This window comes from Stylophora pistillata, chromosome 3 (assembly GCF_964205215.1).
Source record: "Stylophora pistillata chromosome 3, jaStyPist1.2, whole genome shotgun sequence".
Classification (NCBI taxonomy): domain Eukaryota; kingdom Metazoa; phylum Cnidaria; class Anthozoa; order Scleractinia; family Pocilloporidae; genus Stylophora; species Stylophora pistillata.
In genome coordinates, this window is record NC_142521.1 from 8,176,394 (window position 1) to 8,193,092 (window position 16,699).

Consider the following 16,699-nt stretch of genomic DNA (forward strand, 5'->3'; position numbering starts at 1 on the left):
CTGATCCATAGTAATAAGGTAGGTGTGCGACTTAAACATGCAGAGGTCTTGGCTTACGAATTGCCAGGGATACTGTGGGATGGGGTGGCTCTTCATGGGTTGTTTCGAATTCTGTGTTTGAAATTGGGCGCATATCCCACACGATTAGGAAGCATTCCGTATATCGCTCCCCATGCCGGGCCAAAATATAATATGATCTTGACAGTGTCGTATGATTGACTCTCGGCCAAAGTGTGCAACATGCGCCTTCTGAAGCATATAGCTCCTTTTAGCCGACGGAATGACTACTTGCTTTCCCTTACAGATGATCCCATCATGGGTGTTGAGTTCATCTCAGTAGGAGTAAAATGGGTGGAGGCTTTGGGGAAGGTTAGACTTCTCTGTGGGCCAGCCTAGGATTATGGTATTGTTTAGAGCGGACATAGTAGGATCATTTTCTGAGGAGATTTTGATATCATCAAGTGTTTGGGAGGTGCTCCGTGGGTCCTCCACGTAGTTGTCAATGTCAGCTCTGAAGACCTCGAAACTGGTTTGCTTGGAGTCATTAGTGGTGGGAAGTGCGGCTCTGGAGAGTGTATCAGCTATGAGGAGTGATGTGCCTTTCTTGTATGTTACTTTAATGTTGTACCGTTGGAGGCGCATCATCATTTTCTGCAGTCGGCGAGGAGCTGCATGAGGTGGTTTTTAAAAAATTGTTTTGGGAGGCTGCTGATCTGTGTGAACATTGACTTGTCGACCGTATATCCAAAGGTCCCATTTATCACATGCGGACACTATGACGAGGCATTCTTTCTCAATTTGAGCCCATAGTTCTACGTTTGGGCGAATTTTGCAGGAGGTGTAGGCCACTGGTTGAAGATCGCCAGAGTCATCTGGTTATAGGAGGGCAGTTCCTAGGCCACCTTGGGATGCATCTACTCGAAGGGTGATAGGTCTTCTGTGGTCAAAGTAGGCTAAGTATGGCGCACTCATGATGAGTTGTTTTGCCGCGAGGAAAGCTGACTGATGAGTTTCAGACCAGATGAATTCACGGTCTTTCTTTGTAAGGTCAAGGAGAGGCTTCATTGTCAGTGAGAGGTGTGGACAGGATGTGTTTAGGTAGTGAGCCATGCCGCAGAATCTCATCACTCCCTGCTTGTCGACTGGGGCAGGCATGTCGTTTATAGCCTTCAGCTTGTTGGGATCTGGTTCCACTCCCTTCTCAGAGATCACATGGCCCATGAAGGTTATCTTGGGTAGCTTGAATTGGATCTTCTGTAGGTTAAAATTGAGCTGGGTTTCTTTCTCTGGCACGTTTCATTAGCGCAAAGACATTCGAGTCATGTTGTTTGTTTGCTTCTTCTCTGGTCTCGCCTTGGCTAGCCTGCGTTGCAGCCGGACGTGTCACACAATCCCCGGTATAGTCTATACCGGCGGTTTAGACTGTCTGCGACGCAGGCTTGCCTTGGCCTACAACAAGAATATCGTCTGCTATGGAGTAGACATCTTCCAGACCCTCGAGAGCCTCATGCATTCGCCACTGGAATTCCTCTAGGGCACTGCTGATCCCGTAGGGGAGGCGCAGCCAGAAGTACCTGCCCCAGGGTGTGTGCATGGTGGTGAGTAGGCGGGATTCTTCGGTGAGTGCTAATTGAGTGAACCGGAAGAAATTCGCATTATGCTAATTCAGTTGCCTCTTTATAAGGGCCGGGCAACTGATTGCCGGAACGAGATTTGTCTCCTTTTCACATAAGACGTTTCATCCCGGTTACCAAGCCGAGATTTCAGACTGGTTACTGTTTACATGGGAAATTTCCGCTCGGTTAGCGAAATGAAAGAGAGGGCCGGCCTTCACGAGTTATTCCGCTCACCGAAGAGCAGTGTTCATATGGAAAATTTTCAACCCAGAATACCGAGATCTCAATAAGCTAGCCAACCCACAGCCTCGTAGAAACACAATAAAATGAGTGCAAACAAAACATTTTAAATCTTGGAAACCAAGCCAGCTTACTCGACTGGACTTTTGGAAGAAGTAATCCTCGACCGGGAAAGACGAGTTTCTTAGAACAGTCCCCAGACCCTTGTGTGTTTCACTCAATGGTATACTGTCACCTAATAGTAATGGCATCCTCGTCTAATACCACACAAATAAATAGTACGGGCTGATGTGCTAGTTCGGAAGTGATTCGCAAGTACTATTCGTCCTTTTCTACAGTGGCCCACTGGTAATATATGGGCACCGTACCTATGGGCCACCGTAGTTTAGACCTTAGTCAGTGATTTGTTTTTACGAACGCCACCTTTGACCTGAGTTGTAACAGAACATGCGCACCCTTTCGTTTCACCACGGGGGGTCAATCTGTCGTCAGAGCGAGTCAAAAAAGAGGTGACAGCAAGCGAAATTTTGCTGTTCTCGACGGACTTCTGTGCGTTATTTTTCTTCGGATCGTTTCTGATATGGCTAAACATACATGTGATGACATATCTATGAAGTTTTGGCTTCGGGCGGAATCGAAACCGCATGAACAACGCACTCCACTAACACCAGTCACTTGCAAAAAGCTACTATCAGCCGGTAAGTGTTCTTGAACTTTATTTACCGAGCGCGCAGTTAGTTCTGGCGTTTGTACATTCATGGTTGATTTACCCAGTCAGTATGTATTGTACAAGCCTGTTCTACTATGATGAGATTTTAAGACTAGCTACAATGTTTTTCCTCTTTTTTTTCTTTTTTTGCGGCTTTTGCGAATTACAGTGGGTCTATCCAATACTCGCTCGTATATCGAGTTATTTGCAAATTATGCCCAAGGGAGTCGTAGTTCTTGTTGAATTTATTTCAAAATGCTTATTTTTGCCAGTCAAAATGTTCACCAAATACTATTCATGTATTAAGCGATTCTTACGAGATCCACGTATCCGAGGTCGACGTTTTTGCGAATTTTTTTAATTTAAAACGCTCAACTTGCTATGTCGCTAGGCGTAGACTCGACGCCATGTAAAAGAGACGATAAGCAGGTGCAATATATTTTCGAGAAAGGAATGATTTTGTTTTGCAATTTTGTTACAAAGGCGAAATGAAGTTATTTGGCTCAAATTCAGCAGGAGAGCTACTTTGGTCGAAGGATCGAGGTTTTGAGCTACTACCACGTGTATCAAGTCTGAGCTGTTGAGGTGCTCACGAAATCATTCAAATACTAGTCTACTGTTACGTGCACCAATGACCAACAAATGTCCGCTAACAAAGCATATATGAAAATAGACTCCCGGGTACGATACATGGCACGCAACAAAAATGTAACAACAAGCAGTTACCCATTTTAACTATTATTTAATTAGTTTTACACTGTTTAATCTACTTAGGTTAGAGATTAAGTTAAGCAGTTCATAAAGCAGGCTTACAATCTTTCATGCCGTGTAAGTGTTCTTCGTCTTGATCAACTTCCAATTCCAACATCCGCCGACTGAAGACCACAGCGCTTGGCTTTCTTGATTTATCGCATTCTTTCCTTGTACACAAACTCTTCCGGAGGACTCCATAGTAAACTCTGTATTCTCTATCCTCTTCCTCTCTCGACTATCGTCATTTTCATCTCTTTCCTCTCTCCGGATATCGCAAGGTCAAAAGGTCATAGCCTCGTCACATCATAGCTTCCACAACTTCAGTCAGCAAGCCACGAGGGTAAGCCCTCGGGCAAATCTCTTTTGTACTTCTCACAAGCCAGCTTTTATACATTTACTTTAGTTATCTAGAATGTTCTATTACTATTTATAGCGTATTACAAGTTGTACTATTTTTGGAAACTGCTGAGTCACATGAAAGAAGATTCTGGAATATTACAGATTATTAAAAACTAGATCATTGGATAATGCAATTCAAGACTTTTTATTGGCTTAGCCATTATGGTATATCAGCCAATATACCATAATCTACAAATATGGCAAGCGTACGTGTCAGCTTAAAATTAAAAGGGAGCTAAAAATTTAATAAAATTTAATAATTTAATTTAACGTTTTTAATAAAACAATTATTCCACTCGCGCTTGTTGGATATGAGATGATTATAGCCAACTCGGTGCTACGCGCCTCGTTGGCTATCTATCATCTCATATCCAATGCGCACTTGTGGAATAATTGTTAATTATAGATAATTCTAGAAAAGTCTGGGATTGTGTGACAGATTCAGTAAAAATAACACTACATACTATGAGTTTTTACTTGAGGAACACGAGATTATAGGAATCATACAGTAAATGAAGAAAATATTTGAGATTGTGCTTTGGAAAGAATGATAAGCTCGATCATAGGAATTGCATAGACCATAACACCTCAGTTCTTATTCTGTAAATGAGAGAACACGGTCCTTGACCTTGGACAGCCAAATAATTATGTTATTCTTGGTGGCTTAAACACAATAATAGCCGTTTGGATTTCTAGTAAGATCTAAGCGCAATACTGTTCAGCAATTGTAAATAATGATTAAAACCAATTAAGTTATATTTCATGAAGTAATTACTATGCAGAATAAGAGCTTGAGTGCTCAAGCGAAGAATGATATAGGTTTGATATTGAAATGGTAATCTCTAGTGCGAAACGCAACTTGAGAAGGAATGCCGAGGTATTTGTTATTTGTTACCAGTATTAAGTAAAGACTAGATCATCAATGCCAAGTAGATTAAAAAAAAAACATAACAATAAGGAGCATTGGAATCATCTGGTACCTTTATTGACATTATTGTGCCAGTTGTTTTTTTCAAATATTTTAATTTAGGTCGATGAAAGCAAATTATTATGCATAGTTGCTAGGTGATGAAACATCACCCCAGAATAAATGCTGTAGGTGGCAGAAAAATGTCAATAAAGGTTGCTCTTTATGAGAATGCTGCCTTAGTTATAAATAATGATGCATTTGTTCAGTTTTTCAGAAACAGGAAGTTTCTGTATGTTATTTTGAGGTAGCCTACTCCGTCCTTTGAAACTTAATTCCCTCTGTACAAAAATGCTTTAAAGAATAAAGTGGCCATAGTCAAAGCACTGCTTCAAACTTTTGAACAAAGGGACAGTGACACTGAAATTCTCTGGAAGCTGTGCACAAGTACAACAAGGAAAAAAAGGAGATCATGAAACTTTGAATTGACATGTTTCTGCCAACCTTGTAAAATGATGTGTAATTTGTCTGTGGAAATATTTCCTTATTGGCATCTCTTGTGGTCCATAAGACTGACTGATTCTTGTTCAAGCAACTTTTGATGATTATTAATTCCTTAGTTTTCAGCAGGTTATTTTATTGTTCCAATGTTTGGTCAAATACCTCAAAATGTAATGTTAACAAGTTACAGGCAGTGCAGAACTTCGCATGCCGCATTGTTAGCGGTGCGCGTAAATTTGACCGCGTTACACCAATTCGCAAGGAACTAAATTGACTTTCAGTTCAAAGCCAGCTTTTCTACCGGAACGCTACTATGGCTTTTAGATGCATGACTGGTCAGGCCCCAGAATACCTCTCATCAAAATTCATAAAGCGAGCCGAGGTTAGTCGACGTAGCACCAGAAATTCGCAGCTTTTGCAAATTCCATTCTTTAGAACAGCTAGCAGTCAGAGAACATTTTTCTATAGAACTGTAAACTTATGGAATTCTTTGGATAATTCCTTTAAACTGTGCAACTCCGTTAATGTTTTTAAAAAACGTTTAAGGACCAAATTACTCAAAGAGTTGTAATTTTACATATATATTTGTATACTTTTATTTTTCTTTTAGAACATTCAGATTTTAAAACATTTTTAATTGTAAATAGGATTTTTTAATTGTAGTAGGAATATTTTTATAACATTGTCTTTGAAAAGCCTCCTTGGGGAAAGTCAATAAAGTATGTATGTAAGTATGTATATAAACAATTTATTGTTACTAACACTGTTTTGTGTTTTTCTGTTCAAAGGTCACCAGGTTTTTGTGGAAAAGTCAAAAGACCGAGTTTACAAAGAAGTTGATTATGAAAGGTTGTAGATGAAGATTGAATATTGAAAAAGAAAAAAAACTAACACAAAATTTCATAAGACATTGCCAAGTTGAAATTTTCATGTTTAGCTTGCAAGTTTTGGAATTTTAAAGATTTCTTTTGTGGACCTGGAATCCTGAAGATATTGATAGCTTTCAAAAATGTACTTAAAAGTGATGTACATTTTTGTCTTTCATGTAGGGTTGGTTGTAAAATTGTTGAAGAGGGAAGTTGGTCCGATGCTCCTACAGATGCTTACATTGTGGGAATCAAGGAATTGCCAAATGAGGATCGTCCTCTGAAACATCCTCACATTTACTTTGGCCATGCCTTTAAAGTGAGAAATTAATTTTTTTTTGTCTTTTAACTTCGAATCATTTACATACTATTGGTGAAAAATGCATTTTTTTTTTTTTTTTTTTGTGAAGTGATCACAGAGTTGACCAACAGCCCTTGTTTAGTCCTTTTTGCAACATTCAAGAAATTTCTTATCATCGTTGCTTGTTTGAAATGTTTAAAATAGATTGATTCTTTTTTATATGTACAAACCATTTTTCACATCCTTAGTAGGACTCTTTGTCTTTGTCTTTGTAGATGTAGTAGATTTAAGTAGAAGCTTGGATGTTTAAATTATATATTTGAGCAAGGAATAACTCACAATATTGTTGTATAACCCATTAAAGTGCTATTGAAACGAAATTTTCGTATCTGAAATTTTTGCTTTAACCTGTAGTTTTGAATATGGTGATCGGCGTGAGATAATTTGCTTTGGCCAAAATGAGGCGAAAGATATCTTTTTTAACCGTTCAAATCAAAAATTTTACACAAAACCATGTCTGGGCCCTGGTACTGAGCGAAATGGATTGATGACGTCACTGGTTGCGTTCACTCCTATAGCATGGTTTATTTCACTCACTGTTTGTTTGTATTCGTGGGCGAAGGAGATGGCAGATATTGAAGTTTTGTCAAGTGAATCTTCTTCTGAACGAAGCGAAGTTGTCTCCAGTAGCGAAGAGGAAGATGGTGCCGTGAAATGGGGTTGACAGGCCTACACGACTCCCCAGCGTGTGTTTAGAGTAACCTATTCAAAGTTTAGCCCTCACGAGTATGTCTTTGAGCGACCGCCCTCTTTTGTAAGATACGAGCAGCGGATTTTTGTATAGTTCGCTCAGTAGTGGTTGTGTTTCTATTAAATGCCAGTTTTTCATGAGAATTTGCTTTTGTGTGGCACTGAGTACGCACATCAGAGATTGCGTCTTTTTCCAATCGTTCGCCTTTGTAGATGTACAGCTATTTTTTTTTCCTGTCTCGATCGTTAAGTTGTCTTGATTGCTTTCAGCTTGCGCCACGCACGCTGATTCGATCGTACTACAGTTCTTAGTGCTCAGTGTTCCAGCCGTTTTGGCTCGTTTTCTTTTCTTTATTTCGGTATTAAAACGACTGATTTCACGTTCATAGAAGCACATGATCACCTTTACTGTTTCTTGCTCCGCGTTGTTAAGGATTTGCTTTATCTCATTTTTGAAATCCTCGTCTGCTCTTATTTTGGCCCTCGCCCTATATTGTAGGGATTCTGGACATGTTCTGCTGGGCATTTTGTACAAAAGGATTTGTTCATTATCCTCAGACTTGCTGAGTAGATCATCTTCAGTGGTGGTGTCGTATGAGGCTTCCATGTTTTCTTCATTCTCTGAATGGCATTGCTTTGGTCTGGGGCGTTTAGTAGCCCATCTGCCATTATAATGTCTTTCGACATTTTCTGTAGATGGTCAGGCAAGACCGCGGTTTCGATCCTAATCTTGTGGATCTTGTCATTTGCTGATTAACTAAATAGACTGGTAAGAGATTCGTTGTCGGTATCAGTCGGGAATTTTGCTCCATATCCAGGCGAACCTCTCGCAGATAGCCAAGATGCCGATATGGCCGCCGATGAAGAAGACGAGGATGGCATTTTGCCCAGAATCCTCTTTTTCGGCTTCCCAACATGCAAGCCACACTCCATGCTTTTACCCTTCTTTCACAGAAGTGCACAACCAGTGACGTCACAGGGCTGTTTAGGCCGTGCCAAGATGGCCGCCAATTTTGATCTCAGCCGGTCAACTTCAAATTGTTAAAAATGTACTTTCCGCCATGCGTTGGCCCATAAAAAGTACACAGCGTTTGCAAATAACGTTCAAACCCTATTATGTTGCAAAAATCTCGGATATGAAAATTACGTTTCAGCAGCACTTTAAACAATACCAAGACTATGAATTGGTACCAAGAATGCTGTTGAAATGCTAGCAAGAGAAATGTGTGAGGCTTTAACACATCTTTTACCCATCTCTTGGCTCAGAAGAGAGAAATATCCATCTGCAGTATAAGCCAGGTGGTCCATGTGGCTGACTTGATTTGTTATCAGAATTGGGTTTAAGAATGTACATAGTTACTAAGGCTATAAGCCATACTGCATGGTGTATTTATTCTGATGTAAATCAGTTGAAATACATTTTGCTCTGAGGCGTACCAAAAACAGTGTGTGGGTTAACACTTAATACTTCTATTTGATCATCCTGATAATTCACAGAATTCCTTTAATGATCAGTTGTTATGTATTTGACTGTTTTGAAATTTACAGACTACCCTTCTCTTTATCTTTGGTAGAGTAATGCATGAAACATTACATAGAACTCAAAGAAATCCTCCTATTTTTTTTTTCCTAATTTGGGGTGAGAATTCCTATTTATTTCCTACTTTTTGGCCACTGTCATTCCTATTTTGTAACTGTCATTTGTCACTTGACACCCTGCATTAGTAATTCTCCTTCCTGACTGCTATACATATCTTATGATTTCAGTTCTGAGAATTTGTTACAAAAAATCCCATAATTTACCTCTCCCTTTATCCTCATCACTTGTCTTCTTGATATTGTATTGATATTGTAAGGAGAAATTCTGTCTTGGTCACTCATGGAAGTTAAAGGGTTATCAATAACTGTACTAATTAGACACAAGGAACCTTTGATGCCTGCAGCTGTACAATTACAGCAAAAAGCGTAGACGTTACCATGCAGTTGCTTGGTGTCCATTGTTTTATGAAATGTTGGAGCACAGTTACTACACTGTGCAACAAAATGTTGCAGCCAGGATCCTTTACTTCACGATGATTCAAAGAGTCATCGATCGTTTCAAATTTAACAATGATGTTTTCTTCTCAGACATGGCCGTTTGACTTTATGCTGTCAGGGGACACAGGTTAGCCTGGAACCCTGCCCACCTAATTTCCAGTTTTAGATGTTGTAGGAAGCAATTTTCGGAAAAATTCTTTTCCTGCATATGTGATTAAGGTGGTTTTTCAAGTTAAATGTTTTATGAAAATGTGTACATCTATCCAGACTTACTACAGGTATTTCTAGATTCTTTAAAAATTAGGCTATTTAATAAGAGATTCCTAGTCTGCAACTTATACACAGGCACACCTTTGAATATTGTGAACAACCTTGACCTGTATTTCGTTTAAACTTCTTGACAATCAAGTTAGAAATAATTTTGGAGTGGGCATGATTCTATAAATGGAAATGATTTTGCATGTGTCTGCATTCAATTTGATGGACAGTTAATTTCAATTCAATTTTTAATTTCTTATACTGTGATTTATGATGAATGATTATTACATCAGAGAACTTCTTGTCTTTTATAACTCAAATCTAACCAAACCACTCTTTTATGACTTTCTCTGAAATCTAATAGAAGTATTTTTAAAGTAATTTTTACTCAGTTGTTTAGAAGAGGAAAAAAAGGCTTGTTTGGAAAAGTGTTGTGGTTTCGTTATTTGAGATTTAGAGTACCATGGTTTCCAGAGCTAAGTAGAAAAAAAACTTGAATCGCAGGAGTTTCCATACAAAAACCCATGTATGTCATTGTTGAGCTTCGAAAGGTTTTTTGGCTTCCTCTCGCATCCTGAACTTGTTTGCTGACTCTCCTACTGTGTGTTTTGCAGGGACAGGATGGCTGGTGTGAATTGCTTCAGAGGTTCCATCAAGGTGGTGGAGAACTACTTGATGTTGAGTTTATTGTCAATGACAGTGGTAGGTACTTCATTTACTGGCTTCAAACAACCTGTCTTAGCCGCATAAATGAAGCTCACAGTTTTCCTCAAGCTGTGCTGTCAACAACCCATCTGCATGTGTCTTGTTAAGCAATTATTGGACGAGGTTGAGCATGCATGATATCATGAATTATCAATGCGGGGGTCTGAGTTATCTGCTGAAGGCAAAGGCTGAGGCAGATAACTCAGATGCAAGGTTTAATAATTCATGATGTGATGCATAACCTGAAACTGACTCCCATTGGTACAAAGGATTCAGTTCATGAAATAAAAGGAAAACGCTGGAACTAATCAGGGCTAGAAAAAAAACCCCATCCGGTGGTCTGGGACAACTAGATTTTCCCTTCAGGCAAGTAACTTTATCTCCTTTCTTGCCCAACGGGCAAGGACCCAGCAGGCAAGCCATTCGCCGACTAAATTTTTGATAACGATTTTGAGAAGAAAAGGTAAGCTTTAGGCCCAAGGGTAATCAGGTGTTTAGATGAAGCTTGACAAAAATTACAATTTATAGTGTTGTTTTGTTGATTGCGTGACATGTGCTCACGGCTCAGAAGTGGTTGCCTAGCACGTGATCAAAATCTTCCCAATCAAATTTCTTTCCAAGATAAAAATAGCTGCGTTAGGAACGAAAACACTGTGTTTATTTCTTAATTGTAGCAATTTCCCGTGAGAATGTTTCGGTCTCTCTTTACAAAACTTAACTCAACAGCGATATATTAATTAAAACTGTAGAAATTGTTTGTGAAAACTGAGAAGTCACATATTTCTACCATGAAAACAAAGCTAGCCCTTTGATGCTAAAATCCAGATAAAATCCAGATAAAATCCAGGTAAAATCCAGGTAAATCTCTGTTCATGAATTATTAATTAGTTTGAAAACTTGGGCAAGCAGGGAAGTAGCCCAGGCAAGCAAAACTTAAGGGTTACTTGCCCAACGGGCAAGGTGTAATTCAAATATTTTTCGAGCCCTGCTAATGTTCAGTTCATGTACAACAAAAAGAATTGAATTAAGTTAAAAGAGCATTTCATTCATAAGGGAAGAAATGAAATTTTTATACTATTGCTAATTATGTATTGTTTGGAACACCCAAAATAAGTCTGTACAACTAACTATGTGGGTGCTTTAAATAAATTATGTGAAATCATATGAGCATGAGGCAAATGATAGAAATGACAATTTGAATAAGGTAAAATATGGACAGTAAAATGCCCTATAGTATAGAGAATCAGTACTGCTAGGATTTGCTGGAGTATACTCCAATTTAGAGAGAGCTGTAACCAATTTGCAGGGTATCATGATTTAACACAAGCTTCCACTCAATGAGGTGATGTATATGTCGTCAGAAAAAAGTGTTGACTGCCTTGTATATTTTGGACTTTGAGAATTAGTCAATTTCTCTATTATTAACCTACTGAACAATTTTTCAAAACAATTGATGTCTATTGCTTCTCTTTGTAGGAAAGCGAGAAGTTGCTGAGTTTGGACCAATGGCAGGAATTGCTGGAGCTGCTCTTTCTATAGCAGTTTGGTGTCATCAGCAGCTTAAGTATGGTTTCATTGTAACCAAATGACTAATGTAATTGTCAGCTACAGGTATAAAAACTGACTTGTGCAGAAAGTCCCTTGTACATATGATGCACGATCCTCGCAGTAGAGAGCGCTATTTATGCAATAGCAAAAATCAGACCTGAAAAAAATCAGGCCTGTACAGGATTCGAACCACTGACCCCTGCGATACTAGTGCAGCGCTCTACCAATTGAGCTAACAAGCCAACTGGGAGCAAGGCGTTAAGTTGAAAAGTCTTTTATGTTATCCTGCATTAATGGACTCGTGTAAGTAATTTAAATGATCAAACATTCCTCACAGTTACTGCTGTGATGTTAATGTTCCTTGTTTCTTATGTGGGTTAGTGGATCATTATAATCAGAGATACCCAATTAGTTGGTGGGTTTGATATAATAAATTTGATAAGGGTTTTCTTAGCTCAGCTTCATCGCAAAATGTAAACCAGTTCTGTTTTTTTATTTTCAAAATGATGTTTTGTTATCAGGCCAAATGAGATGTTCCCGAGTGTTACTCCATACATGTCTGAAGATGACATGGTGAACCACATGAAGAGCCAATTACAGCTGATTGCAAATGAGAGAGGTATTATTTTGAATTATTCTCATATAATCATTAATATTAATGTGATTAACCTCCTGGACTGGTGGTGAGATGTCAAAGGGTGTAAAAGGATAAGATTTTGGGAGAGTCTGAAAATGAGGGAAAAAAATTCTTTTCTTTTTTTTTTTTTTTTAGTAACTTCCATTTAGTGACAAAGAATAATGATAGAAATAGTAAAAAAAAAAAAAAAAGGTACTAAAGGAGGGACTAACGTACGGACTCGAAGTCCCAGCGAGGTCAGCCCCTATAAGTATATACTATACTAAAACATATGTAAACAAAAACAATAATCAACAACGGTTCTATCTATCAATTGAGCGACAATGTAGGCAGACTGTTTTCCATGTTTGAATTCTAGATGTGTCAAAATTAGCGATAAATTTGTTAAAGAAATATTTAAATAGATGGTCTTTAAAGGAAGAAAGAGCTTATAGTTTCACAAATATCTAACAGAATATTGTTCCATAAGGAAACAATGCAATTAAAAAATGAATCACGAAAAAAGGAGGTACGAACACGATTTGGTTGCAAATTAAAGTTGAGAAACAAGCAAAACCCTGGGCTAGGAAGTAACACATGTTGAATATCATTTCACATTTCATAGGAGTTCCTGAGGTTTACCCAAAGGTATTGATTATTGGAGGTAATGGTCGTTGTGGCCAAGGAGCTGCTTACATTTTGGAGAAGATTGGAATTCCAAGGTTAGGTTTAAATACGAGAGTATTCTTATGTTTCTTAGCCTGCGTGCAGCCGAATGAAAACCCCAGTTTTATTTGTCTGCGAATCAGCGACAAATATCTTGTTCTGGCGTATGGAGATCTGGGTACTAATATCAGTACTTCGCATTTTGCCAAGTGACTCTAAATCTTCAGGAAGTTTTTGTTCTTTTTCTTTGGATGGCCACTGAACCTTCACATGAATGTCTACATTATGTTTCTCTTTCAGCAGTGGCTGTTTGGCAGCAATCAGAGATAATTCGCCAAATTCTTGGTTAGATTTCTGCGTTTGTTGTTTTCTCAAAGACATGCTGGAACATCCTTTCGCTTGAGGTGTTGACGTTAAGATTGAGGTACATTCTTCCTCAAAATGGCTCTTACTTGGTGTAGAATTATCAATTGCAGCTATTGATGGTAGCTTAACTGGTTCTTTGGCAGAGTACCGCGATTGTTGTGAATTTAGCTGCTCATTCGAGCGAGGTGTCGAAGGTACTTGTTCATCATCCAAGCGGCTCTTCTTTGGTGTTGAACCCTCATTTGTCACAGTAGGACCACTTCTCTTTAGTTCAGGATGTTCACTGATAGTAGAAGCTGGCCTATCAAACAATTCTTGTAACTCCTTCTCAATTTTAGATAGGTTCTCGACAAGTCCTCTTCACTTTTTCAACAAAGCCAGGCATGGCTTGCAAATGTGCTTGCAAGGACTTTTGCGAGTGAATTTGAGACTCGATAGTTCTTGAGCTACATTGAGTTTACCTCTCCCTTTTACTAGATATCTTTCCTAGTGATTTATAATATTCTTCGAACAAACTATACATACGCGTTCCATTAAAACATTCAAGCGCTCGTGCTAAGACTTGCCCTGGAAAACAAACATGGCATATGAGGCAACCTGGTGCGAGTGATTTTCAGCCAATGAGTGCCCTCATAAGGAACAACCAATCAAAAGGAAGTACTCAAATCTTGGTACTCCAGAACAAGATATTTGTCGCTGATTCGCAGACGAATAAAACCAGGGTTTTCATTTGGCTGCACGCAGGCTAATGTTTCTAGAAGACTTTTAAGAGGAAAGTGCACCCTATGGGGTCACCTTCATACTGTTTGTTTCATATCATAACATAGCTATGTCACAAGAGAGTTTTGTGTTCCATTGGCTCAGGAAAATCAGTTTTAGCCTCTGTAGATGGTTGTAGGTGTGCTTCTCTCCTTCCAATACAGCCCGCCTCTCAAGAAATTCCGTCATGGGTTGTCTTCTATTTTTTCCCCTAACCTTGGAAGTGTGACTTTTGAAACTCCCTTCTCCTTCTCCCCCCCCACCCTAATGTTTTGAGTACTCCCTTGTGGGGTGGTCCAGGGTGTTTTCTAGGACAGTTTATCATGGAAAAGCAGTGCACAAGTATTCACACTTAAAATGTGATAAGTGTGCTAGAGTTGTGGTTTAAGTTGTTATTTTGTCTTTGAAGTGGAAACATTGTCAAGTGGACAAGACAGGAAACACAGGGTGGTGGACCTTTCCCTGCCATCTTGAGCTATGACGTATTTATCAACTGCATCCTCTTGTCAAAGGTCAGGAAAGGTCATTTTGATTCAGATTTAAAAATTGTTGTCAATGATAGACCAGTTTTATAATAGTTTGAAATTTTTCTATTACAGAAAATTCCTCCATTCTTGACAAAGGAAATGTTCCAAAACAACAACAGGTAATCCAAGAAAAACACCGTAGTTGTTATTTAATTGATTAGTCTCAGTTCAAGTTCTGTTGTTTTGTTATTTTTCCAGTTTAACCTACCTGCGTGTTTCTGGTTGTTGTAGAAATTTGACAGTTATTTCTGATGTGAGTTGTGATTGCACCAGTCCTGACAACCCACTTCCAATCTATGACACCATTACTACCTTTGTGAAACCAACACATCGACTTGATATGAGGTGAGGAAGTAATCTGGGTAGCAGTTCTAAATATTTACCAATAGGCAGTGAGAGTTGAAAGACCATTTCCAAGTTTTAAAAACCTTGATTTCATGATATGGCTAAGTGCAGAACCTTTTACATTAAAAGGTGAAGTATTTACATGAAAAGAATAATTAATTTTCTTATATTAAAATGTGTGCTTACCTTCACTTCAATACAAAGGACTTGCTTATCTTGAAAATTGCCCTTAAAAAAACACTTCACCTGTCAGAATGTGCTTACTGTGGCTCTCAATAATGTCTTATGTTGTTCAAAAATCTTAAAACTATAATTCACTTTCAAATAATTTGTGTCTTAACAGCCCAAGCACCAAGCTCTTGGATGTCATTGCAATTGATCATCTGCCATCCCTTTTGCCACAGGACAGCAGTGATAAATATGCTGCTAAACTTCTTCCTTTCCTTTTCAAACTTCCCGAGGTATGTCAGTGGATAAGTTAGAGAAATTATTTGCAAAGTGCTGGTTACAGAAGTACTCTTCTTCAAAAACCATGATTTTTATCTTTGCCCATGAAAATATGTATTTGAAATTATAGGACTGACTGAAATTTGAAGAGTAAGCCAACCTTTCAAAAATTATGTGTAGATCTACTAAACGTTTGACTAGACGCAGCTATTTCTGAAATAGGTGTATTTTTCAAAATAGCTTTTTGAACAATTGAAATTGTTACTCAGCACCGAGGCAGCTGTTTGCAGCCTTAAAAGACCTCAACTCAAAACCAGATGAGTGGGAACAAAATTTAGTCACAGAAGCTGAGAACTAGTTTAGAAAAATTTGGCTCATGACACATTTTGGTCCTCCTCAGCAATGTGGGCCAAGTTACTGGGTTGTTCTCCAAAATGGTGGCTTCTGTATTTTGCATTTCCCACACGTTTGTAGGCAATTATTTTCAAAAGTTAGTTCACTTAAGAATCCTAAAACACTGCAAGGAGTAAATGTACACTCCTTTAAAGAATGTGCCACAACTGTACCAAGACTATATCTGGAATTACATCAAGATCCTTGACAATGTTTTCCTAGGTTGTTGCTATCCTTTTTTTTTTTTTTTTTTCTCATTAACTGTGCAGGGAGCCTTTGAGTATGATTTTAGAGGAATGGAGGTTCTGAATTGCTTTTTAAACTCGTTTATAGGCATCCACTTATCCTCCATGGGTCAGGGTGAAGAATATGTACAGAGAAAAATTGAAGGAAGCTCTGGCTGGAATCGAAATGCGAACCAGGAAGGAATCTGTAGCTAGAGATAAAGCAGAATTGTCATCTTCCTCTTCAGAGTCTGATAATGTATGAAAGAAAATTATCCAAGGGTGGTTTCATAATTTGATGTCTAGACTACGAAATTTCTTGTCACTAAATACTCTGTAAGTTGTCAATTTTTTTATGAGTTTGGTTAAAATATCAATAGATTGAAAGGTATTCAAGTTTCTATCATCGGAATTTAGGTGGTGTAGTCAGCAGGAAATTGTTCTGCTGTAATTTAAGCAGGACTAACTAGTATTCTGTATCGTTTATATTGAAGGTAGATCATGATGGGGCAAAATTGTAGAGTTAATATTAATTTCAGGGTGTCTTGTTTTGACCATCATGAATTTTTTTGTGAAGCTCTGTAATGAGCTTTAAAAATCCTTGTGATTTCATGGCATTTATGCGGTCATATACACTGACACTTGTTTTGAGGTTTTTTTTTTTTCTTAGCTTTCTGATACCTAGTTGTAATTGTTTTTGGCTCTTATTACACTGATTTTGATAAAATATAGTACAAGTTGTCTGTTGGGGTTGCATTTCTGAATT

At 38.4% G+C, this 16,699-nt stretch overlaps 1 protein-coding gene across 1 annotated transcript; it reads left to right on the forward strand.

The window, feature by feature from the left end:
* Positions 1-2,321: 2,321 nt before the first annotated feature.
* Positions 2,322-16,679, forward strand: LOC111333523 (uncharacterized). The gene is made up of 12 exons (XM_088754232.1): positions 2,322-2,554; positions 5,914-5,974; positions 6,175-6,310; positions 9,952-10,039; positions 11,519-11,606; positions 12,112-12,209; positions 12,832-12,928; positions 14,407-14,509; positions 14,597-14,643; positions 14,723-14,869; positions 15,213-15,330; positions 16,043-16,679. Exons 1-12 carry the CDS (start codon positions 2,437-2,439, stop codon positions 16,196-16,198), a joined length of 1,257 nt encoding a protein of 418 aa, XP_088610358.1. The 5' UTR covers positions 2,322-2,436; the 3' UTR covers positions 16,199-16,679.
* The last annotated feature ends 20 nt before the right edge of the window (positions 16,680-16,699 follow it).